The sequence below is a fragment of the Rutidosis leptorrhynchoides genome, chromosome 11 (assembly GCF_046630445.1).
Source record: "Rutidosis leptorrhynchoides isolate AG116_Rl617_1_P2 chromosome 11, CSIRO_AGI_Rlap_v1, whole genome shotgun sequence".
Classification (NCBI taxonomy): Eukaryota; Viridiplantae; Streptophyta; class Magnoliopsida; order Asterales; family Asteraceae; genus Rutidosis; species Rutidosis leptorrhynchoides.
The window spans coordinates 52,800,075-52,827,869 of record NC_092343.1 but is presented as its reverse complement, the minus strand read 5'-3'; the positions used below and the strand labels follow the sequence as shown (position 1 = coordinate 52,827,869).

The 27,795-nt window shown below is 36.5% G+C and overlaps 2 protein-coding genes across 2 annotated transcripts; both read right to left on the bottom strand.

Annotated features, from left to right (window-relative positions):
* Positions 1-852: 852 nt before the first annotated feature.
* LOC139874575 (uncharacterized) lies at positions 853-6,115 on the bottom strand. Its single transcript, XM_071861986.1, has 2 exons — positions 4,496-6,115; positions 853-4,377 (listed from the first exon to the last, which is right to left on the bottom strand). Exons 1-2 carry the CDS (start codon positions 6,113-6,115, stop codon positions 853-855), a joined length of 5,145 nt encoding a protein of 1,714 aa, XP_071718087.1.
* A 15,348-nt stretch (positions 6,116-21,463) lies between these two features.
* LOC139874574 (uncharacterized) lies at positions 21,464-23,470 on the bottom strand. The gene has a single exon (XM_071861985.1). It carries the CDS (start codon positions 23,468-23,470, stop codon positions 21,464-21,466), a length of 2,007 nt encoding a protein of 668 aa, XP_071718086.1.
* Positions 23,471-27,795: the final 4,325 nt, after the last annotated feature.

The window sequence follows — 27,795 nt, the reverse complement described above, 5'->3', positions numbered from 1 at the left end:
CGCCTTATTAGTTTAACAATATATCTAGTTTGACATCTAATTTTCAGAAACATATATAACACGAGCCACCATAAATATGGTTCAAAATCAATTAAGCAAAGAATATTAACCTTAATATTTTTAAGGCTACTTAATTAATTAGTGCTTCTCATGTGCTTTCTAAACACGACTCATCAATGCTATGTGTACATACTAGCTAGTTGGCTTCACTTACAAGTGATGACAATATATATGTTGATTAATAAATAGAACTCGAAAATGTTATAACTGTTTTCGTTAATCTTTACAGGCTAAGCTAGCTTTTCAAACGATATGATCAAGATAAGAGATCAATCATGTGTTACCGCATATGTTGGTGATATTTTTAACAGAGTTTTTGATACATTTATCAAGCTTACGTACTATTATTGATATACAGTATTCGTAAAATTATCAAAAAAATGTTGTCAATTTATCACTGCGAATGTGAGATAGATTTGAGAATAAGTGGATTATTATTGTATATAATTAATTTTCTGCATCTCATGGCAATTTGATTGTTCACTAATAATTACATCAATGCACATGATTTATACAAGTGTAATTATATGATTGTTACACAATATAAACCTATACTCTTTTTAAATTTATCCACTTAATTAGACACTTTCGGCGAAAATTTATACCGAGTAATTTATTTTTTTTGGGTAAATGGGTTTTCACCCGGTAAATATATATCATTAAGATAAAAGCAGCATACAGACACGACGGATTACAAGCGGTTACACCAACGAACCAGGCGATAATCACCTAACTTAAGGCCTACTAGCCATACAAAGAACAACCTACGTAACACAAAGCTAATACAAAAACTTAGAGATTCCATCTAGCTTTTAAATTACGGACATGGAGCGAGTCCTTAAACTTTAAGGACATTAACTTGAGCCTCGTAGACGAGAATATAATCTTGAAAATCTGATCTGGACTCCTTGTTTCTGACTTGAACAACCTTGCATTCCTTTCCTGCCATAAGAAATAAACTGAAGCGGACAACAGGAGTTTCGAAACAACCACTCGAGCCACTTGTCTATCAGCCACTTCGCTTAACAGATCCATAATTTCACGCCACTTATAGCTCAAAATCTGCAATGGAATATTTTGTTGAACTCGGCTCCAGACCTGCATAGAAAACGGGCATTCGAAGAATAAATGATCATGGGAATCCTGCTGAGTTTTGCATAATGCACATGAATCATTCAAATGCCTCGACGACCCAACATCCCAAGCTTTTAGCTTATCCTGAGTCTTCAACTTTTCTTTAACAAGAAGCCACATGATGAAAGCCTGACGAGGAACTCCTTGGGGAAACCAAATAAGAGAAAACCATGAAACCAACGGGGCTTTGGGGCGTAAAGATTCCCATGCCACCTGAGAAGAAAACTGAATCAAATCTCCATGATTGTCTCTCCAAAACACAGAATCCTCTTTATTCATATCAGGCGGACGGATATTCATTAGCATCGGGAAACGACTGGTCCAAGAAGTTGGCCAATTCCAACCATTTGACACCCACAAATCCGCAACAGTAGACAACCTCTGGAAACCTGCTTGATGAATTTCTCTATAAGAAAACAACCCACTTAGGTGACCAAAGTCACTCCAAATATCATGCCAAGCATAAGTACAATCCCCTCTACCAATCTTATGAATGATAAAAGGACGGATCACCTCTCTCAGACCCAAAATTTTCTTCCACCCGTAACTAGCTGTTGTTGGAACATCGACCTCCCAAAAACTCTGGTTTGAAAGCCTATATGAGTGGATCCAACGAACCCACAAAGATTGTTTATGTGTGATTACACACCACACATGATACGAAATAAGCGCAATATTCCAAACTTTCAAATTTTTTAGACCCAAACCTCCTTCCTTCTTTGGGAGACAAACATCTTTCCATCTAACCTTAGCCTTACCCTTTTTCATCTCTCCTTGACACCACAAAAAACCACGCATAAGCTTTTCGATATCCTTTATAATGGCATCCGGTAACATAAAAACAGAGGACCAGTAACCTTGCATGGAGGACAACACCGACGAAATCAACTGAACTCTTCCGGCGAAAGATAAGTATTTATTCTTCCAGTCACTAATCTTAGCTCTTACCCGATCGACCAAGGATTTACAATCATTATAATATAACCGAGAAGAGATCAACGGCACACCTAGGTATCTGACCGGAAGAGAACCTTCAATAAATGGCATCAAATCAAGCACATCATTCTTTACCCCTGAAGTAACATTAGCAAAGTAGGCTGTACTCTTGGGAAGACTCGGAACCAAACCTGAGCATCTTTTAAATTCATCCAAGGCTTCTGAGATAACCTTCACCGAACCTGTACTAGCATGAGCCAATAAAAATAAATCATCAGCAAAGCACACATTCACAATCTCCTGTTGATCACACATAGGGTGGTATTTGAAAGAATCGGCTTCACGAATATTTCTCTTTATCATCAGAGTCAGACATTCCATCACCAATGTAAACAAATAAGGGGACATTGGGTCTCCCTGCCGCAACCCTCTCCTCCCTTTGAAGAATCCATGGATCTCCCCATTAATACTAATAGAAAACGAAGTAGTGGACACACATTTCATTATCCATTTTATCATGGTCTTATGAAAACCATAACAATGTAGAATATGTTTCAGAAATCCCCAGTCCACCGTATCATACGCTTTCTGGATATCCACCTTGAAGGCGCACCGGGGCACTCCTCTATTAAGGTGATAATTTTTCACAATCTCCTGAGTAATTAAAATATTATCAGTGATACGACGACCCGGGACAAAAGCTGCTTGGTTGTCGCTCACAATACAATCCAAACACCCCTTTATCCTTGTTGTAATGATCTTACTGATACACTTATAAAGCACATTACAGCATGAGATTGGGCGGTAATCATTAACCAATCTTGGAGTTTCAACCTTTGGAAGCAAAGCTAAAATGGTATGATTTATTTCAGTAAGTAAGTGACCATTCTTAAAGAAGTCTTTAACCGCTTTGCATATATCGTGACCCACAATATCCCATGATTTTTTGAAAAATACAGAACTATACCCATCCGGACCAGGAGCTTTGTCATCTCCTATATCAAACATAGCAGCTTTCACTTCCTCATCTGTAACTTGACGAATCATATGAAGCGCTTGCTCACTCGAAAGTTTATTCACAAAAATGGACTGTGAATTTACAATCTGATCACAGGGTTGCGAAGCACCTAGAAACTCCATATAGTGCTGAACAAAAACTTCAGCAACAGCAGCTCCCTCAACTACAACCCCATCATTATTCGTAATAGCATTTATTCGGCTTCTGTTGGCTTTACATTTAATCACTTTGTGAAAATATTTAGAGTTGCTGTCACCAACCTTTAACCATTGCACCTTAGCTTTTTGTTTTAAAAAACGTTCCTCGTCCCATAAAGCATCATTAAATTCTTTCAGCTTATTTGCTTCTGCTTCTCGAATAGGTAACGAAAAAGGGTCACGATCCAACTCGATTTGTAATTTGTCTAACTCCTCTCGAAGCCTGCAAACGGTTGCATGAATATTCCCTTTCGTCCACATAAGTTTTCTAATGGTTTTTTTCATGTATCTCAAACGCTTAACCACTTGAAACATTGCGTGGCCCTCCACAATAACACCCCAACCATCCACAACACATTGTTTAAATCCCTCCTGATCCGCTACATAATTGCTAAATCGAAACATTTTTGGTTTAACAGGCAACAAGGAAGGAATTTTCAATATTGAAGGACTATGATCCGATTTTCTATATGGCTGAAATATAGCATAAGCATTAGGGTAAATAGAAAGAAACCCATCGTTGACTAAAACACGGTCAATTTTCTTCAAAATACCCGTTGTAGCATTAGGTTTTTGATTCCACGTAAATTGCATGCCCATGTTATTCACATCATCAACTTGAATGTTATCTAAGCATTCTTTGAACTCACGCATAGCTAGAGTCATACACGAGCCACTCGCAGTTGATTCATCAATACTAACTGAAGCATTAAAGTCTCCAAGAATAACCCAAGGATTATCATTAACAAACCCATGATGCATCTGAAGATCCCGCCATAACTTTCGCCTTTGCACGTAATAATTATCCGCATAAACAAACGAAGCAAACACGTGACTCCCATTATGAACCATACGGATCTGGCAATGAATAACCTGATCCGTCATAGCCAAAACCATAAGCTGAACTAACAACGGATTCCACCCTAAAATAATGCGAGTGCCACCAGAACATTTGTTAGCATTCGACGTCCAATCCCACGTATTACAAACATTATTACATATCGACTGCAGTTTATGCGATGCTGCACGGGACTCCAAGACAGCACAAATACACAAATTATTACTAGTAATGACCTCACGAACCTCTTTTTGTTTGGGGGCGACGTTCAAACCCCTTATGTTCCAAGAAGCTATACTAAACATTGGAAACCTCCGCAACGGGTGTGCTTGCACCCTCAGATCGCTTCTTATTGGCGTTTGTTTCCTCTTCTACATCACTCTCCTCATCGACTAGAGTTCCCACAACCTGGCCATTACGTTTCGCTTTTACATGGGGTATATTCAGGTCATATTCCTCATTTGGGTCCAAATCATTTAGAGCACCAAACATATTATTGACTACTTTTTTAGTACCACTTGTGCTTGCCTTCTGCTTCTCTCCTTCCTTCTGACTATTACTTTCTTTACGAACAGGACGATATACCAGCTTGGGTTTATTAAAACCCATTACACTACCATTACTTCTCTTCTTGCCGATAATCACTCCCTTATTGTAACGTTTATTCACCTGCACGAAACCATCCTCATCTTGTTTTTGCGGTTCTTTAACAGGAATAGCTTTAGGGCAGCCTGCTTTAGTATGACCAAATACCTCACAATATGGACATCTCGGTGGCTTCCATTCATACTCAACCTTAACTACATCCTTCGTAGTCCCTTTCGTTATACCATCCTCCATTAGACTAGGAGTCGCAACTACAAGAGTTTCTTTCATCTCCTTGTTAGCTTGGATCTCAATTAACGCCCTCGCATAGTTAGGTCGCCCCCAAGATTCCATACACATGGTACTCGTATATGAATCCAACATTAATGGTTGACCAATACTAGACGCTATGCAACTCAACCCATCTTCCGTGAACCCCGATAAAGGCACATCATGCATCTTTACCCACACCGGGACTCTTGTAAGATCCTCCTTTGTAAGCGATACCGAAGGTGTCCATTGGTTCAAAATAATTGGAATTGTCCGAATAATCCATGGACCATTCTCCATAACATCCATCATTCCTTGTTTACTAGAAAACTTGAAAAAGAAAAAACCTTTCGAATTCATCATTATTTTCTCAATTCCATACTTCCTCCAAACGTTCATGACATAGTTGTGAACAACCGGGAATGCAACCCTTTTTCCCAAGAAATAACCATATAAAGTATGGCTATACCTTTCTGTCGCTTCCCGAACAGAAGATAACGGAATAGCAACATCAACTCCATCATCTAAGTTGCTAATAGGTTCAATAAATCGAAAATTAACTTTTCTAGGGACCTTAGCATCAGAAACAATATCACTATACAATACCTTCTTTGCTTGTTCCTTTGGTTGTTCTTGTGTTTGTTCCTGTGTAGCAGGTACCTTTATGTTACTCCCATGTACCGCCTTGACAGGAGACGCAGCACAGTCATGACTCGCATCCCTGCCATACTTCTCATCCCATGAATCCTCAGAGTGAACACTAACTATGTCCTCATCAATATTTTCCTCAGCAACAGTATTATCTTTGGAAGAATCATGATTCGCAGGCATATCCCTTTCCTCCTTAGGATTAGAGCTATCCTCAAGAGGTACTGGATCGTCCCTTAATCCGATCAGACTTCCATCGTTCCCCTTAGATCCGTCATTCTTCTTCGACGTTGCTGCATCACAATCGCTAGAGTCAGTCGATTCACTCTCTACTACTTTCTCATCAACGCCCACGGTACGATTCCTCAAAACCTTAGATGTGGTTTGTTGTGATTTCTTAGGATTCTTTCCAGCAGAACTCTTTCCCATGATACGAAGTCCAGGAAACACGATCAAGAGGAATGATTTACGTTAAGGATCAATAATCGAACACACAATCGTAAGAAAAAATTAGATCATCTAGGGTTCGGCTGAAATTGGGAATTTGGGCGTTTTTTAAGAGAGAGAAAAACATCTTCTTACCGAGTAATTTATTCAAGGTCTCAAAACACAAACATTGATAAATTGATAAATAAATTATAAATAGGGTTGAAAAATAGTATAGTACTCCATAAAATAGGTAAGTCGCATATGAAAATAAGATAAAGGTGATTAAATACAGAAAGATCATAAAAGGGAAATCATACAAATATACAATACATATAGCACTGTGAACTGAAAGCTTAATTATGTGTCAAGTATCAATACATAATTAAGATTAAGATGTATGTATTAATATGGTAATAAAAATATCAATGATTTAAGTTGATTTAAGTTTTATGGCATGAGCCTTTGACTAATGAAATAAGCAAGTTGTGTGGTTTACCAAGTTGTAATTTTCTTTCAATAATTTCGTATTATATATAATTGGAAAACGTAAAATATGCATGAAAATAGCTCATAGATGCCACATGCAAGCCTGTGATTTAGCCAGGTGCAATGCTTCATCCTCTCGTTTATTTGATTAATTATATTATAAGTATGAAGTAATATCAATGGGGTGATGATATTGTACACAACTATTTTTGTTAAAATTGTTGGTGGGTAATGATTTAATATAACACCTCAAAAATGTAAGAGTAAGTTTGAGGTGATTTAAGTTACTTGTTAACAAAATTTTGCGTGTCTTTATTTTTTCGACCGTATCTCACTCATACAAATTCAGATTGAGGTTTTTAAAGTCCGTATGTTCATAACTCAATCCTGGATATATCCTTGAAAGTAGAAAACAGAAAGTTTAGCTATCCTCAAATTACAAAGCTAGAATTAGGCTTCTTTTCCTTCAAGATAAAATTGTCGCTTAGAGAAGGAATCGCTCTCGCTTCCTAGCTAGCTAGCGAAGTAGCGAGTACAAAGCGTATGTGAATGTGAACTGATCGAAGGTTTACGTGAATATGTGATTGTTATAATTAAAAAAAAAAAAAAAAAAGTTGTGTCGAAGAGATAAGCAATGTGTGAAGATAGTGTGGTTTGATAAATTCCTGATTACGGGGGCATGTGTATAATTCTTCAAGTAATTCTATGTGCGGATGATTGCATGCAATGAAAATAATAATGTAATGATGATAATGATATCATAATATACGAGACAAATGTGTTAATCATATAACGATCTAGGTGAGCAGCATTAGGATGAACTCATGAACTAAAGATGAGACGATAATCTTAGTGATTATATATATGAATGATGTGATGGTCCTGTGACTTAAACAACGTATGTATGTGTATATATATGAATTAAGTGAACTTACAGGTGATTATATGTTAGGATAATTGAAATGGCTTTAGTGGCGGTTATGTTTGAAATATATATAATTGTATGTTAAGATGATTGAAGTGGTCTTAGGTGTCGGATTGAGATTTTCCTGGTGGCGGATATGATTGATATTACCTTGTGAAAGGCGTGTTTAGGAATATATATATATATATATATATATATATATATATATATATATATATATATATATATATATATATATATATATATATATATATATATATATATATATATATATATATATATATGGGTAGGATCAATGGGGAAGTAACCAAGCGGGGGGAATCAAAATTTTTTTTTTTTTTTCGTTTTTTTGGAATATTTTTTTCGTTTTTTTTGAATTTTTTTTCAGGCATCAAGATCACACGAAAATATGAACATTTAGAAAAGACACTTTGTGATGAATGTTATTATTTAGGCAGGAAAACGATCGACAAAAATAACATTCAAGATAATATTGTTCGTGAAGAATGCTAACGTTTTTTTTTTTCATGTTTTGTGAAGTAAAATTTAGCCCGATTTAGAGTTTAGGGTTTAGGGTTTGGTGTTTTGGGTTTATTCCATAAACCCAAAACACCAAACCCTATACCCTAAACCCTAAACTCTAAACCGTTCGTGTTAAAAACTCCATCTAAATCCTACCAATATATATATATATATTTATATTTATATTAGGGTTTAGATTTAGGATTTAGATTGAGTTTTTAACACGAACAGTTTAGAGTTTAGGTTTGGGGTTTTGAGTTTAGGGACTAAACCCAAAACACCAAATCCTAAACCCTAAACCCTAAACTCTAAACTCTAAATCGGGCTAAATTTTATTTCACAAAACATGGAAAAAAACGTTAACATTCTTCACGATGAATATTATCTTGAATGTTATTTTTGTTGATCGTTTTCCCGCCTAAATAATAACATTCATCACGAAGTGTCTTTTTTAAATGTTCATATTTTCGTGTGATCTTGATGCCTGGAAAAAAAATTCTAAAAAAAAAAAAAAAAATTTCTTCCCCCCGATTGGTTACTTCCAAATTTTTTTTCCTACTATTTCTTAGTTTTTATTAAAAAAAACAAATTTCCTACTTTTTGGCCGGAGGTCCACTCGGAAGCAATCTCTTTAGCCGTCGAAGAAAGACAGGGATGACTTTCTCTACTATTCTGGGTGGTGAAATGACCTGTTTTTATTCTCGGGTAGAGGAAGAATTGTCTACATCTCACCTCCCCCATACACCACTCAGGTGGTATTGGGTTTTGTTGTTGTTGTTGTTGTTGTTGTTGTTGTTGTTGTTATTGTTGTTGTTGTTGTTGTTGTTGTTGTTGTTATATATATCCATCTGGACGAACACGTCATTCATTGATTTCATTGCGAGGTATTTGACCTCTATATGATACGTTTTGTAAACATTGCATTCTTTTCAAAAGGTACACAATAAATGAATATCAATTTCTAAGGTTTTCAACGTTTGACGATTTCTACATATAGACAATCACCATAAATAATAGTTTACCATAATACATCCGTTGACAATGAAGTCAAAATAAGATACACTGTGATGATTTTGTAAATGCAAAGTTTTCTTGAATATAACATGTATGACTCCATGCACATAGCTTGTATCACATATAAGCAAACAGCGGAAGACTTCTAGAAACCTGAGAATAAACATGCTTAAAAGTGTCAACACAAAGGTTGGTGAGTTCATAGTTTTAATGTTGCGCATAATCTGTATATAAAGGTGAATCACAAGTTTTCAGTTGTTTCATCCAGAAACGTTTATCAAAATATTCTACGAAATTGAGCACCCTGGTAACTAAACTTAACGTATATATATTTTATACCCTTTGTATAATCATCTTAATAATACACGCAAACCAACGTGTACGCTTCTCAAATAGGATACGTCCGTTAAAAGGCTAGCGCTCTAGCTCGGACGGGGATATCAAGCCCTATGGATCCATATACTATTACTCGCGCCCACCAGTTCTTATAACTGGCAGTTACTAGTTACCAAAGCTAAGGGATTTTCGGTTCAAATACTACTTTTATATATTTAAATACCCTTCGGTTGTTTTCGACGATTCGCGAACAATTATATGTAAATAGATACATATATACTATAACTTGAAAAGGTAACAATGTATTAATTGTTTGATACCGTACATTAAACTTATTGGTTTAAATATCTATTTGAATATATTTGATAAGTTGAAATATTTATTATTAAAATTTATTTATAGATAACTTTCAAGGTGTATTTAAAAACTGATTTATATATATTAAAAAGATATATACATATATATAATTTTAAGTTATTTAGTAAACGATAGTAACATTCGTTTATTGATTCGATTGATATTTAGATAAGTTAACTAAAGCATTTAAGATGAACCAGTAAAACACTAATTTGCTACAGTATTTTCAAATTGCTACAGTACCCAAAAATGCTACAGTGTTTTCGAAAATCACTATTTGCTACAGTGAAATTGACTTTGCTACAGTAAAAATTGACCTTGCTACAGTAACTTTGCTACAGTAAACACTATTTCAAAATAAATAAATAAAATATATATATGTATATGTACATGTATATACTGCGAGACGATGATTTATAGAAGCAAATAACCAAAACACTTAATTGATTAAAGCTACACTTAGAGTGACATAGTTATCAATGATTAAATTTAATTTTTGATAAAGGTACACGTCACGTAACGAAAATTGCTAGTTTTCTAAGCGTACGTAAGGACGTTCGAAAAACCGGAACCGGGACATAAGTCGAGTGACGATGTACGACTTATCGGAACAAAAATTACAAGTTAACTATGGACGTAAATTTAATATAATATATAATTAATTATATAAATTAAATATATTATATTTATATTTATATTAAATAATTATGTCGACAAACAAAAAGTTAAAAGTTTGTGAGCTGTCATACCTTCCCATGCGATCGCATGGGAAATGGCTTGGGAAGACATGCGATAGCATGGCACCCTTTTGCTGGCCACATCTATAAATTCGCGATTTCTGCTTCTGATTCAATTCATTATTTTTACTCCGTATTTATTATATTTATTATTATTATTATTATTATTATTATTATTATTATTATTATTATTATTATTATTATTATTATTATTATTATTATTATTATTATTATTAAGATTATTATTAATCTTATTATTTTTATTATTAGTGTTATTATTTTTGCGATACAAAAATAATAATGCACATAAAAAATTACGACGGTGTGCTGTCCAAGTAATTTTCAAAACAAGTTTCCAAGCGAGCTAGAGCCAAGGAAAATATGGGTTATTGCTAAGGAAATTATGGGTAATGTTCGGGGGTATTTTTGTGAATCAAACCTCGTGTTTATCATCTCCGATGCGTCTACGTGCTTTCCTGCAATATTGTATATCAATATTAAACAGTGAGTTTCATATGATCCCTTTTACTCTCTACATTTTTGGGCTGAGAATACATGCAAATGCTTTATTAACCGATATACAATATTTATATGGGTGAGTTATAGTCTCCCTTTTTAAATACATTAAATATTTTTAGGCTGAGAATACATGCAAATTATTTTAAACGCAATAAGACACAAGTACATACTAAATTCTACACTGAGTTAAACCGAAAATCCCTTAGCTTTGGTAACTAGTAGCTGCCAGTACATAGGATATGGACTGGTGGGCGCGAATAATTGTATATGGATCCATAGGGCTTGACATCCCCGTCCGAGCTAGAGCGCTAGCCTTTTAACGGACGTATGTTATTTGAGTTTAGGACACGTTGGTTTGCGTGTATTAAAACGAATGGGGTATTTATCATTATAACGTTAAAGCTTAGTTACCAGGGTGCTCTGTTATGTAGAATCTATTGATAAACATTTCTGGATGAAACAACTGAAATCTTGTGATCCACTTTTATATACAGATTATGCGAATCACTAAAACTATGAACTCACCAACCTTTGTGTTGACACTTGAAGCATGTTTATTCTCAGGTTTCTAGAAGTCTTCCGCTGTTTGCTTATACGTGATACAAGATATGTGCTTGAAGTCATACATGCTATATACAAGAAACTTGCATTCACCATGTACCTTATTTTGACTGTATTGTCAACAGATGTATTATTGTAAACCATTTAAATGGTGATTATCTATACGTAGGAATCATCAGATGTTAAAAACCTGAAATTTATATATTCATTTATGAAATACCTTTTCAAACGAATGCAATGTTACAAAACGTATCACATAGAGGTCAAAACCTCGCGATGAAACCGGTGAATAACGTGCTGCGTCAAAAGGGATTTTGACCGGCCGTCACATACTAGGCAAATGTAAATTTTGAGTATTCAAAAGCATAAACAATGAACTAAACGAAAAGGTTGTAATCAATTGGATGGAAGTCTTTATTCCTTGACAATCCCAATTATGCATGCATTAGTTCAACAAATCCTTATGTTATCAAATTATCAACTAAATCTCATAGACAAGACTTCTTTAGTTTTCCAATTTATGATTATCTTGGGCACAAGCAATGCTACCTACACACGTTGTCTTTATCCCTATACTAAATTGTAACTAGGTTGGATTAAGCACAAGATGTTAAATATCAATCACTTGTCTTGCAACAATCAATAACTTTCAAACTTGCATTAAATGATAATTCGAAAGATTCAATGAAATTATATACCAAAAGACATAAGGATTACAAATTCAAGAATCACATAAGTAAATGAAAAACTAAACATACAATAATTGTTCATGCAAGGAATAAAGTGAAAGAAACTAGCCAAGCATGTTGGTGATGATGATCATGGTTACTTCTTGAAGTTGCATGAAGAACACTCCTTGAAACCTAGCTTGAATCTTGATTTGATGATGATTAATGGTGTGTTTTTGTGTGTTTGATGCTCTAAAAACTGATAGAAGATGATATAAATTCGTAGCCTAGGGTTTCCATTATATAGGGGTGAAGTAGGGTAACCCCCAAGCATTAAATCCCTCAAATTCGGCCTTAAATTCTATCCAAAAATAGTTCCAGCCGCAAATTACTCTCACCGGGCGCCTACATGCGCCCAGCCGCAAAAACCAGCCGCCTCCTTTTGCCAGCTTTCCACCTGACTGATTTTTTTGGCACCCCTCAGGCGCCTATTTGTGCCCCCCAGCCGCCTCCTTGCGGCTGGGCGTCAGTTTTTTCATTTTTTCTTGTTTTTAACCCCCGTTTTCGCGTTCTCGTCCCAAATCGTTACTCGTTATAAAAACCTCATGAAATAACTTTCTAAACCTCAAATATACAGGTAATATCCACCTCTTAACATCGATAATGATCGGCGTTTAAGACCCGATCAACTCCCCCACACTTATCATTGTTTGTCCTCAAACAATCTCAGACAAAATCTTCGACTCGAACCTTTAATTAAGCTTTTTAACAACGAATAAATCTTCAAAGGATTGTATAAAACCGCAACGTCTTGAACTCAATGTGGAACATAAATTCTCCCGACATGGCTCTCACTTAATGAACTTTAACTTCTCGATTATGTGAACATCTCGTCTCGAGCAAATACTTCAAAAATGTTACAAAACTTCAAACTTGGTGATCTTCAAATAAAACATAAGTCAATTGAGAGCCATCCACCATATGAACTAGATAAAAGAACCATATACCGTCAATTCTATATTTTGTTTTAAAGGTTGGTGTGCCAGAGTGTCCGAAGACACCCTTTTTGGTTCTCCCGGTGTTTTAGGATCACGACACTCATCTCATGCCCCAACAACTCCTCCGGTGACTCTCGGAGCAGGGTGGACAATCGACGAAGGGTCGTGGAATTTAAGTCCCACGTGACTTATAATGAGAAATAATTTTTGTGGATTTAGCCCCATCTAGCTCTATTTTTAGCGGTATTATACGCCCCAACAAGGCTCTCGTGTAGGAATATTTATCCAGCCCCTATACTGGCTGTTTTATGGATTTGGCTCCATCGAGCTCTCGTTTTGTGGTTTTAGCCCCAAGCATGGCTCTCGTTTAGGAATATTTATCCAGCCCCTATACTGGCTGTTTTGCAGCGAACTGCGGGTATGGCTAGTGTCATCCACAGCTAATCCTGGTTTTGGATAGCGACAAAGAACAAGTCCAAGCACTAGCATTTGTTCCCGGTATCGAAACAAGATGTGAATGAACAGGAAATGACAGTTTGTACCTTTCACTTTCGTCAATTCATGGGTAAAAAGCTGCACTAAAAGCGCTTTTGAAACATAAATCGGAAGACTTTACTTCCTTTTTGAAAACACCTTGATAACTCAACTAAGAAGACTTTACTTCTTAACTTGACCACTTTGAAACTTTTTTGTTTAATTTAGATGTTTACAACCAACTTTTCCTTAATACCCATTAATACCATGCCACTTCACTTATTCTTTCAACTCTTTTTCACAAGAATCACACTTGGTTTGTTATAAAATTATGATAAAAATTTTGTTCAATCACAATAATCATAATGTTTTACTCATTTTAAGCTTCAAACCCAAGTAATGTATCCCAAAAAGAAAATTTTATTTTTTCCCTCTCCCCCACACTTGAATCATGCTACGCCCTCGTATGCATGTGTAGAGTATTATAATATTTATGTGAAAAATAAAAAGGGAAAATCTAACACATTACTGAGATACTCGCAAGTTCATCATCCAATAACCATCGCACATCATTTTGATCCATCATCATACATTCCATTCGATTACTTTTATCCTTCCATTACAACTTTGACAAGAAAAACAAAAGAAAAAGTGTAAAATCTAACTAGCCCACTTTCGGAGGGATCCGCTTTAAACCACCTGATTCCCTCGGGTGGAAGAGTTTTGTCTCGTGAGGGCTTGCAGTGAACATACCCACAAAGTTCATTTACCTACTAAATAAAAAAAACTAAATAAATAAAAGAAAAGAAAAGAAAAGAAAAGAAAATTGTACATACGGATTTTATTACACACGGAGCACCGGACCTGAATTGAATCAGTGAGGCTCATCCCGTCCTATGATCGGGACCAAATACACTTTCGAAGATGCTCTTGGACAATGCTGACATGTTAAACACACTCTTCCTTCCTTCCTCTCTAGCACGCTCCATATGGTCGGGAAGTGATTCCGGTTGTTGGAAAAACAATGGTGGGTCGATACACGGTGCGGGTGGTTCCATATACTCCGCTTCTTCAGGAAGAGATGAAGCATAGTTAATATAATCAACCGGCTCATAATAAGGAGTAACCACACGGCCATTCATTAGATCGTCATATTGTCGTCTACGATTATCCCGAACATAATCCCGTTGCCTATAATACTCGGTCAAATAAAGTTGAGCCCGGGCGGTCTCGAAAGGTCTAGCACTATTCTCTTCCATCCGAATCAACCTTTCTTCCTCAATCATAACATACCGGTTTCTCCTTCTGATAGTACCTTCCTCATTCGGGTCATAATCCTCGTCACCCACGTCATCCGCTCTTGCTACACCTTCCCTAATACACTCCCCCGTACTCATTGAATGTGCTTCCTCATTATCCGATCCTAACACATAGTCATTTGCTAGCCCATGAATGTGAATCTCCTCATTATCCCGGTCCTCAATTCTATACACATTCCCTTGGTGGTTAAAAGTCAACCCAACAACGTTATCCCTCATATATTGTATCTTTGCTACGAAGGGTATTGTACTTGCTGGAACTCCTTGGTTTTTAAATAAGAAAAACGACAAAAATCGGGCATATGGAATAATAGCCCTTGACTTCACCAAATCTCGACACTCCCAAATCCAGTACGTCATCAATAACCTCAAGGATGGCACCACCGAATTAGTAACCATGGCATATAATAAAGGAAGCTCATACAACCGAACCTCGTTTAAGTCACTTCTTCGAGGTAGTATATTACTTGTAATCACCGTTAAGAGAAGTTTGGGCACTATCTTTAACCGCTTCTTTTCTAGCGTGAACCTATGCATTAGCGTACCCGGTGGCACATGAAACAACTCCCGAATCATTTCATCATATCTATCTGCTGGCGGTTCAAACAGTTGCTCCCTTGTAAGATAATCATACTCAGTTCGGCCTTGCAAATCAATACCCGCATCATATTGCAAGTCCGAGTGTGCTAATTGGTTGAACGTCTCCATTGTTAGTGGAATCTCCCTGTTATTCACTTTCCCAACTAATCTAAGTGTCCTCGGAAAATCATCTCCTTCTTCCCATTTCAACGTGGACATCCACTTAAGGACATGATTCAGATAAGCTACATTATACTTGATCGGGATTTGATTGTCATCCCAACCACATATCACTGGCGTAAGCGCCGCCTCCCAACCCCACTTTTGAAAAACCGTAAAGACACCGTACCTTCTCCATGATACCCGAGTTAAATCCCTCTCGTATAACATCCCTTTTAACAACGTGGTCTTCCTTTGCAAGTATAATTGGGCTTGTGCCTCATACGGTGCCTCTTTAAGCCTTGGAAAATCCACCAAGTCCAAGTTAGAGTTTGAAGCCTCAACTACTTCTTTACCTTTACCTCCTCGTGCTCGTTTCATTATTCCTGAAAAACAACACTCAATCACACAATTAGTATCCCAATAAACATTCACTCTACATGTAGTTGCTTAAATAATAATCATTCAAACTACCAAGCAATACATGCATTCTTAACTTTTATCTTTGAATCTTATTTCCAATAACAATTACAAAAATCATGCACTCTAACTTCTAAAACACCCCACTTCATCACTTCTAAACTCCTAAAGCCATATACATTTACTTATTCATGCTTGCTTCAAGAGACATCACACTTAAACCACTAAATTTCTTTATCATCATCAAGGTATGCAATAATCACAAAATTAACTCACTTAACACATTACATAATTGATTTAGACTTAAGAAGTCAAACCTAGTCAACTACTATCAAATAATTTCTTAAGTTCACCCTAAATCATGAAACAATTATGTAAACATAACCTAACACATGTTATCAAACAAACAAATTCAAATTTAACAATGAATCAACAAAACACTAACAATTTAGAACTTAGACATACCCTAAAATATTTTTTAGATAAACAAAATTAAATAAAATAAAAACAAGCATACTAGTAAATTCAAACCTTTCACAAACCCTAAACATAATTAACATCAAATATTAAAATTAAACAAAGAAAAAGAGAAAAGAACATAGGAATTGAAGTATCTTGATGAATGATTGAAACAATCTACTCAATTAGTGGTAAAATTTACCCAAAATTGAAAACCCTTGAATTTGGGTTTTTCTCAAGAACACCCAATTAAACTCAAAAATTTTTGATTTTGATGATGGTTTGATGTTTAGATGATGTTATGTTGTGATTATTTGATGGATTATGAGTGGAATTGATGAAAGAAAATCAAAACTTTGAGTTTTTTGGTGAATAATCCGTCGACCAGCGGTGTAAAAGAAGTGGGTGTTGAAATTTTTTTTTTTTTTTTTATAAGTGGTGTACCCGAACCAGCCGCCTACATGCAGTGGGTGGGCGTAATGAGGCGTCCGGCCGCATGAAACCACCGCTCCCATGCGCCATTTTTGCACCTGAGTGGATTTTTTTGACAAAGCCAACCGCAAATTGCGGCTGGCCACCGTAATTTGCGGCTGGAACCCCATTTTTTTTTTTTTACAATAGATGTCGGGATGTATTTTTTTTCTTTGACCCCCTCCCACACTTAGAGCAAAACATTGTCCTCAATGCTCTAAAATAGAGATAGTCCATAAGTTTAACCCGACTCCCTCATAAATGTGGTCCTTTTCCCGCCCGTATGTACGAAAAATAAAAAAAAACAAAAACAAAAATAAAGCTTACAGACTTTACAAGAGGGTGCAGTATTTATTTTCCGAGTCGCGCACTCGACTCCTCTTCCGGCTTAGCATTTGTCCGGATCATCGGCCCCGTTGTTGCTAGAGCCGAATCCATCTTCCATACGGAGCGTGAGCATGTTATCTTCATCTTTAATTATTAAAGTCCCCGTATCAAAATCTAGTGACATCCTTGCGGTTGCTAGAAATCCTCGTCCCAATACAATTGGAGTGTTTGCATCGGGTTCACAATCCATAATGAAGAAATCTTCTTTGTAACCAATACCGTGGATGATGAAAAGGACGTCAACCACAACCCCGATTGGGTCATCAACCGTTTGATTTCCAAATCGAATACTCGTATTAGTTCGAACCAACTCCCGAATGCCTATTGCTTTTGCAACCTTAGTTGGCATCATATTAACACTTGCACCCCAATCTAGCAAAGCCCTGTAAGTCTTCTTCTTTTTAAATTGACAAATAACCGAAAACTCACCCGAATCTCTATACTTAATGCGAGGTTTGAATTCACATTTTGGTTTGGATTCAACGTATTCAACTTCAATTTTCCACCCCTCATCATCAACAAAAGATGTTTTGGTGTTGTTCATGAATCTTTCCGTGTTTTCTTTTCCCCACATACTTTCAAGCGTCTCACGAATCTCCTCTACATCCACATCCGGTTCTTTTTCTACTTTGGATGTTTCCTTAACCTTGTTGACACAAATAGTTTCAACTTTACTCGAATTCTCATCACTCTTCTTCTTCAATTGTCTTTCCAAATAGAAGTGAAAAGACTTTTCTTCTTCCATAATCTCTAGAAGCACATCACGTTCTTCCAGTTTCAACTTAAACAACATCCTCTCGGTTAGCTTGTGATCACCCCTAGCTTTCTTGAATTCTTTATACTTCCGTTTCATGGAGTCATACAAAATTTCAGCTTTTTCATCTTCACTCAACTCGGAACCTAAGCGTTGATCCAGGCGAATACCCCCACACTCAACACTTTGATAGATTTCGTCCATGTCTATAGTATCCTCTACCATTTCTTCACTAACTACTTCATTTGTGTTAACCTCTTGTATCCCAAGCATCATACAATAACCCTCATCAAATTCTCTCTCAACTATATATGCCGAAGGAAAATGCATATTTTCCGAATTACAAAATCTAAAAGTTCCGTTTCCTCCTTCAAAAGTGATAGAACCTGCACCCGGGTCTATTTTACAATCCGAGGTTGCAATGAATCCCTGCCCGACTAACAATGGAACATCTTCATCTGTAGGCATATCAAAAATGGTGAATGGTACTTCAAGGAAAACACCTTTCACACTAACCATCACATCACGAAGTACACCAAGTGCCTGACACTTAGTATTATTACCAAGTGTGATGACCGCATCGGATTTAGTCAACGAACATAAAGAACATTTTTCATGAAATAATTGCTTGTACGTCTCGTATGACATGATATTAATTGTAGACCCCGTATGATCATTAGCAAAGTGGGGTAAGACCCCAATGAAACTCAATTCGAACAATACTCCCCCTGGATCTTCTTCTTGACGACGGAACTCCAGCATTCCTTTAACATCTTCTTCCAATGACAACTTTTCATCAAATTCATCAAAACATTCATCTGAAATAACCTCAGACACCTCGTCCTCGGGCGCATCATCAAATCGCCCATCATCATCCCAAACATCACAATTGGGCATACAACTAATAGTAACATTTTTATCAAGCCACGCATCAATGTTCTCTTTACTAACATAATTCTTTGATTCATTCACCCGAATTGTTCTAAGTTGATGGACTTTCATGGGTTCAAACCGAATTGTTTCAACTACCCTAGCATCATCAAGCGACATACCGGAAGCAATTTTTAATCGTTGCCCATTAACTAAGAACGGTTCCCCACCTTTTGGATCTTTTATTTCAATTGCCCCATACGGAGTAACCTTAGTAACCACATAGGGACCTTCCACTTACTTCTCAACTTACCCGCAAATAACTTTAGCCTTGAATTAAACAACCATACACTTTGCCCCACTTCAAACATCCGCCTTACAATTTTCTTATCATGAAACGCTTTCGTCTTCTCTTTGTAAATTTTTGAACTTTCATAAGCATTGCGTCTCAACTCATCCAACACCGATAGGTCTAACTTTCTTGCTTTTCCTGCCTCATCCATGTTCATGTTCACCTGTTTAATAGCCCATTCTGCACGATGCTCAATTTCAACAGGTAAGTGACATGCCTTCCCATAAACAAGTCGATAAGGTGAAGTACCAATAGGGATTTTATAAGCTGTCCGGTAAGCCCAAAGCGCATCGTCTAGTCTTAAAGACCAATCTTTGCGGTTAGGATTTACGGTTTTTTCTAAAATCCTTTTTAATTCCCTATTAGATACTTCCACTTGCCCACTTTTTTGGGGATGGTAAGGCGTAGCAATTCGGTGATTTACCCCATAATCCCTTAAAAGTTTAGCAAAATGTGAGTTCTTAAAGTGCGAACCCCCATCACTAATTATGGCCTTAGGTACACCATGACGACAGAAAATATTTTTCTTAACAAACTTTAGGACAACTTTGTGGTCATTGGTCCGAGTAGCCTCAGCCTCCACCCACTTGGAGACATAATCAACGGCTACTAGTATATACTCAAACCCAAAAGAAGGTGGAAAGGGTCCCATAAAATCTATGCCCCAAACATCAAAGATGTCACAAACCAAAATTGGGTTCATGGGCATTTCATTACGCTTATAGATTCCCCCCATCCTTTGACACCTAGCGCAATTTTTAACATACTCACATGCGTCTTTAAAAATAGTAGGCCAAAAGAAACCTGAGTCGAGTACTTTGTACCCGGTTTTCTTTACTCCGTAGTGTCCTCCACATGCAAAAGTATGACAATGAGCTAGAATGTCCTTATGCTCATCTTCCGCCACACATCTTCTTATGATTTGATCAGTTCCAATTCGGTAAAGAACTGGGTCCTCCCAAATATAATGCTTAACCTGCGATAAAAAGTAATCCCTCTTGTGCTTGTTCCAATGTTCCGGTATCTTGTTAGTAACCAAATAGTTAACAATATGCGCGAACCAAGGTACCTGCACAACACTAAACAAACACTCGTCCGGGAAATTCTCCTGGATTGGTTTAGCAGGGTCAAACGGTGGCGGGGGTATCCTAGATAAATGGTCGGCTACCACATTCTCTATACCCTTTTTATCCCTTATTTCCAAATCAAACTCTTGTAGCAACAAAATTCACCTAATCAATCTAGGCTTAGACTCTTTCTTCTCAAGGAAGTGCCTTAGGGCACTATGGTCCAAAAAGACAACTACCTTAGACCCCTACAAATACGATCTAAATTTGTCTAAGGCAAATACTACTGCTAATAATTCTTTCTTGGTTGTGGTATAATTCACCTGGGCATCCGAGAACGTCTTACTAGCATAATAGATAACAACCGGTTTCCTATCAACTCTTTGACCCAAAACAGCCCCAGCCGCAAAATCACTAGCATCGCACATAATTTCAAATGGTTTGGTCCAATCGGGTGATTGCAAAATGGGTGCTTCGGTCAACTTACGCTTAAGGGTGTTAAAGGCCTCCTTACATTGGTCATCAAATTCAAAAGGTGCATCTTTTAATAACAAATTACACAATGGTTTAGAAATAACGCTAAAATCTTTGATAAACCTACGATAGAATCCTGCATGTCCCAAAAATGATCTTACCCCCTTAACATTGGTTGGTGGAGGTAATGTGGAAATAAGTTGCACTTTTGCCCTATCGACTTCGAATCCCCGTTCAGACACAATGTGTCCCGAAACCACCCCTTCCCTTACCATAAAGTGGCTCTTTTCCCAACTAAGGACAAGGTTGGTCTCGGTACACCTCTTTAAAACTTTTTCCAACATACTCAAACACGACTCAAAAGACTTGCCAAATATTGAAAAATCATCCATGAAAATTTCTAAAGACTCGCCTATTAACTCTGAGAAAATACTCATCATTCACCTTTGAAAGGTAGCAGGTGCATTACATAAACCAAAAGGCATTCGTCTAAAAGCATAAGTTCCATAAGGACAAGTAAAAGTCGTTTTTTCTTGGTCAATAGGGTGAATAGGTATTTGATTATATCCCGAATACCCATCTAAGAAACAATAAAATTTCTGACCTGACAGCTTTTCGATGATTTGATCAATAAAAGGCAAGGGAAAATGATCCTTTGAAGTCGCAGCATTCAGCTTTTTGTAATCAATACATACCCGCCAACCCGTCACGGGACGGGTTGTGATATTTTCACCTTCCTCAGTTTCGATTACCGTTATCCCAGCTTTCTTTGGCACTGTTTGCATGGGGCTTACCCACTGACTATCCGAAATAGGGAAAATAATCCCTGCATCTAACCACTTGAGAACTTCCTTCTTTACAACTTCCTGCATGTTCGGGTTTAACCTGCGTTGCGTATCATAAGCAGGTTTAACCTCCGGATCTGTAACTATCCTATGCATACACACTGAGGGACTTATCCCTTTCAAATCAGCTGTCGTCCATCCTACTACAGCCTTGTACTTTTGAAGCACTTCTATCAAGGCTTTTTCCTGCAAACCTGTCAAATCTGAAGCAATAATAACTGGCAAAGTGCCGTCAGTACATAAAAATGCATACTTCAAATGAGAAGGTAAGGGTTTTAACTCAAGAGTCGGTGGTGACTCTAGTGACGGTCTCGTATTAGTATCAATGGATTTAGGTAGTGGCTCATATTTATGAGTCCACGGTGGCAACCTAGCATCCATTGTACTTGCTACTGCTAATTCTACTACCTTAACCTCTTCACATTCAACATCTTCTTCGTCACCTAAGCAAAATATTTCTACTGGGTCATTGGTTATTAGGTGAGAAGTATGTTTTCCCACTAATTCATCAATCACATCTATTCGATAGCATTCTTGGACATTCGGGGTGTGAAGAGAATTAAAGATATTAATTCTCATCTTGCGATTCCCGAAAGATATGTCCATAGCACCCGTTCGACAATTAATGTGAGCATTAATGGTGGCCAAGAACGGGCGTCCCAAAATTATAGTGGGTTGGGCATCTCTATTCCTAGGTTCAATATCCATAACAACAAAGTCAACTGGGTAATAGAAATCCTCCACTTTTACTATCACATCTTCTAATATCCCCCTAGGCGTTTTGATTGACTGGTCCGCTAGTTGAATAATTATGTCGGTTCTTTTCATTAAACCCAATTCAAATCGGTCAACTAGACAAAAAGGTAAAATATTAATGCTAGCTCCTAGGTCCAATAACGCCTTTTTCACATTCACGTTTCCTACAGTCACAGCTATCAATGGGGTCCCTGGGTCCTTAAACTTAGGTGGAAGTGTACCCGAAACAACCGCACTTAGGTGCTCGGTTAGCTCCACCTTTTTGGGTAAAGTCGCCCTTTGCTTCCTCTTTTGAGTGCAAAGGTCCTTTAAAAATTTAGCGTAAGACGGGACTTGCCTAACAGCATCGAGGAGGGGTAAATTTATCTTAACCTGTTTAAATGTTTCCCACATGTCCTCTGGTTGTGGTCCCTTTTTCCCATAAGGGAACTGGTTTGGGGACTCTAAGGCCTTGGGAAATGGGACGGATTTTGATTCCGTCTCCACTTTCCCGGTCTCATTAACGATAGGTTCGGTCTTCTTCACCCCCTCCCCACGGTTATCATTTTCACTTACCTCTTCCTCGTCAAGAACAATAGGAGACTTACTTGACTCTTGTTGCATTACCTCATTTTCTCCTACCTTATTGTCATACTTCTTTCCGCTTCTCAAGGTACCTACCTTGTTAACGCTATGCTCTTTTCCCTGATCCTTATGATTTGGATTTAGAACCGTGTAGCTTGGAATTGTACCTGGTTCCCTATTTCCCTTACTTTCCGCTACATTACCGATCTCCTTAGCCAATGCACCAATCGACTTATTTTGCACTTCTATCATTTTTCGCATTTCGGAGATGAACGCATCCATCTTAGCATCCGAGCTAGATGGTTGATTGGTTGAAGTACTGTTTTGATTTTGGTTTGGGTTTTGGCCTTGGTTTTGATAATTGTTTTGGTTTTGGTTTCGATTGTTGGGATACGGATTTTGATAGTTTCTTTGGTAGTTGCCTTGGTTCTGAAAGTTACCCTAGTTTTGAAAGTTGTTTTGTGGTCTAAGTTGGTTCCCTTGGTTAGCATTCAGAGCGTTGTTATTGCTCCAACTGAAATTAGGATGATTTCTCCAACCCGAATTATATGTGTTGGAGTATGGATCATATCTCCGTCCCTGAACCTCGTTAACTTGTTCTTCCACTATGTGCTGATTTACCGGTGGAATCCCATTTCTACATCCATATGCAAAGTGAGAAGGATCTCCACAAATCTCACATACTTCCTGAACCTGCGAAACATTACAAGCAAGACCCTGGTTTGGGTTGTTAAATATAAGCATTTTCAAATCATCAAATTCCTGCTCTAAGTTCCTAGATGAACCACCCGAATCGGAAACATGATTCACTCGGGAGGTACTAGGTTGTTTACGATCAACCGAAGCTTGGGTTTTTGAACCCTTGCTTAACTATTCGAAGAACGTCCATTCATCATCACTAGATCGAGTTAAGAATGCCCCACCACTAGCCACCAAAAGAAACTGTCTGTTTTGGGAATCTAAACTATCATAGAAAACTTTAACCAATTCCTACTTGGGTATCTCATGGTGTGGACATGCCCTAAGTAACTCCTTCAGACGTTCATACGCTTCATGAAATAATTCACCCGGTAATTGTTTAAAAGATTTTATTTGCGTACGCATGTCTGAAGTTTTACTTATGGGGTAAAATTCTTCTAAAATCGTTTTTTCATTTCCGCCCAAGTATTAATACTCCGGGCGGGCAAGGAGAGAAACCATCTTTTTGCCTTATCCTTAAGTGAATAAGAAAATAATCGAAGACGTACCTCATCATCAGTGAAACCGTTTACCTGATTAGTAGCACATATCCCATTAAATTCAGTGATGTGTTCATATGGTTCCTCATTAGCCATACCTCGGTAGGTTGGCAAGATCGAAATGAGTTGAGGTCGGACCTCAAATCGTCGGTTGTTTCCTCCTGCCGGTGCAGGATAAACAATGGGTGAATGATCCTCAAAATCACCCGGTTGGTAGTAGGTGTCTACTCCTCTTGGTCGTTCGGCCATCTCATCTCGTTGATCAAAAACTTCCTCTTCAGTGTCAGACTCTGATTTAGGAGAGTTTGGTGGAACAATCAGATGTGTCTCTAACTGTGGTTGAGTGGATGCTGAAGCCACTGTCGAACCCTTTAAGATTCTTGTAGCTTTTCGATTAGCTTTTACAGATTTCTCAATTTTCGGGTCTAAAGGCTTAAGATTTTGATCTCCCAAACTCCGAGTTTGCATACACTAACCTGCACTTCAACAAAAACAAGAACACCGAGCGTAAAACTGACAAAAACAAAATAAACAAAACACTATTTTTGGATTTTTATTGGTTTTATAATTTTTATGGTTTTTCTAATTTAACACGAAAGCAATAAAATAAGAGCTTGCAATCAAGCGCACACTTCCCCGGCAGCGGCGCCAAAATTTGATCGGTGTCGAAGCGCCGGTCAAAAATAGCCTAATTACTCTACTTTAGATAGGGTAAGCATGATTCGTTCCACGGGAAGTTGTGGTTAACTAGCAAGCAATTTCAAGATTGGTTTGTTTGTGATTAACTAAAATTAACTAATGTGAAAACTAGATTAACAATTACTAGGCAAATGTAAATTTTGAGTATTCAAAAGCATAAACAATGAACTAAACGAAAAGGTTGTAATCAATTGGATGAAAGTCTTTATTCCTTGACAATCCCAATTATGCATGCATTAGTTCAACAAATCCTTATGTTATCAAATTATCAACTAAATCTCATAGACAAGACTTCTTTAGTTTTCCAATTTATGATTATCTTGGGCACAAGCAATGCTACCTACACATGTTGTCTTTATCCCTATACTAAATTGTAACTAGGTTGGATTAAGCACAAGATGTTAAATATCAATCACTTGTCTTACAACAATCAATAACTTTCAAACTTGCATTAAATGATAATTCGAAAGATTCAATGAAATTATAAACCAAAAGACATAAGGATTACAAATTCAAGAATCACATAAGTAAATGAAAAACTAAACATACAATAATTGTTCATGCAAGGAATAAAGTGAATGAAACTAGCTAAGCATGTTGGTGATGATGATCATGGTTACTTCTTGAAGTTGCATGAAGAACACTCCTTGAAACCTAGCTTGAATCTTGATTTGATGATGATTAATGGTATGTTTTTGTGAGTTTGATGCTCTAAAAACTGATAGAAGATGATATAAATTCGTAGCCTAGGGTTTCCATTATATAGGGGTGAAGTAGGGTAACCCCCAAGCATTAAATCCCTCAAATTCGGCCTTAAATTCTATCCAAAAATAGTTCCAGCCGCAAATTACTCTCACCGGGCGCCTACATGCGCCCAGCCGCAAAAACCAGCCACCTCCTTTTGCCAGCTTTCCACCTGACTGATTTTTTGGCACCCCTCAGTGTGATGACCCGAAAATTTCTGACCAAATTTAAACTTAATCTTTGTATGATTAACATTTCCGACATGATAAGTAAAGTCTGTAAAACTGAATCTCAAAATTTTTGAACTACTTTTATATATTTAAATACCCTTCGGTTGTTTTCGACGATTCGCGAACAATTATATGTAAATAGATACATATATACTATAACTTGAAAAGGTAACAATGTATTAATTGTTTGATACCGTACATTAAACTTATTGGTTTAAATATCTATTTGAATATATATGATAAGTTGAAATATTTATTATTAAAATTTATTTATAGATAACTTTCAAGGTGTATTTAAAAACTGATTTATATATATTAAAAAGATATATACATATATATAATTTTAAGTTATTTAGTAAACGATAGTAACATTCGTTTATTGATTCGATTGATATTTAGATAAGTTAACTAAAGCATTTAAGATGAACCAGTAAAACACTAATTTGCTACAGTATTTTCAAAATGCTACAGTACCCAAAAATGCTACAGTGTTTTCGAAAATCACTATTTGCTACAGTGAAATTGACTTTGCTACAGTAAAAATTGACCTTGCTACAGTAACTTTGCTACAGTAAACACTATTTCAAAATAAATAAATAAAATATATATATGTATATGTATATACTGCGAGACGATGATTTATAGAAGCAAATAACCAAAACACTTAATTGATTAAAGCTACACTTAGAGTGACATAGTTATCAATGATTAAATTTAATTTTTGATAAAGGTACACGTCAAGTAACGAAAATTGCTAGTTTTCTAAGCGTACGTAAGGACGTTCGAAAAACCGGAACCGGGACATAAGTCGAGTGACGATGTACGACTTATCGGAACAAAAATTACAAGTTAACTATGCACGTAAATTTAATATAATATATAATTAATTATATAAATTAAATATATTATATTTATATTTATATTAAATAATTATGTCGACAAACAAAAAGTTAAAAGTTTGTGAGCTGTCATACCTTCCCATGCGATCGCATGGGAAATGGCTTGGGAAGCCATGCGATAGCATGACACCCTTTTGCTGGCCACATCTATAAATTCGCGATTTCTGCTTCTGATTCAATTCATTATTTTTACTCCGTATTTATTATATTATTTATTATTATTATTATTATTATTATTATTATTATTATTATTATTATTATTATTATTATTATTATTATTATTATTATTATTATTAAGATTATTATTAATCTTATTATTTTTATTATTAGTGTTATTATTTTTGCGATACAAAAATAATAATGTACATAAAAAATTACGACGGTGTGCTGTCCAAGTAATTTTCAAAACAAGTTTCCAAGCGGGCTAGAGCCAAGGAAAATATGGGTTATTGCCAAGGAAATTATGGGTAATGTTCGGGGGTATTTTTGTGAATCAAACCTTCTGTTTATCATCTCCGATGCGTCTACGTGCTTTCCTGCAATATTGTATATCAATATTAAACAGTGAGTTTCATATGATCCCTTTTACACTCTACATTTTTGGGCTGAGAATACATGCAAATGCTTTATTAACCGATATACAATATTTATATGGGTGAGTTATAGTCTCCCTTTTTAAATACTTTAAATATTTTTGGGCTGAGAATACATGCAAATTATTTTAAACGCAATAAGACACAAGTACATACTAAATTCTACACTGAGTTAAACCGAAAATCCCTTAGCTTTGGTAACTA

Bases quoted from the DNA above. Each gene is read 5' to 3' on its own strand.
- LOC139874575 (XM_071861986.1), bottom strand. From the start codon at position 6,115: ATGGGAAAGAGTTCTGCTGGAAAGAATCCTAAGAAATCACAACAAACC. The intron at 4,378-4,495 runs GTTTCCAATGTT...GCTGTCTTGGAG, and splicing joins CAAGCACACCCGTTGCGGAG to TCCCGTGCAGCATCGCATAA.
- LOC139874574 (XM_071861985.1), bottom strand. From the start codon at position 23,470: ATGGATGCGTTCATCTCCGAAATGCGAAAAATGATAGAAGTGCAAAAT.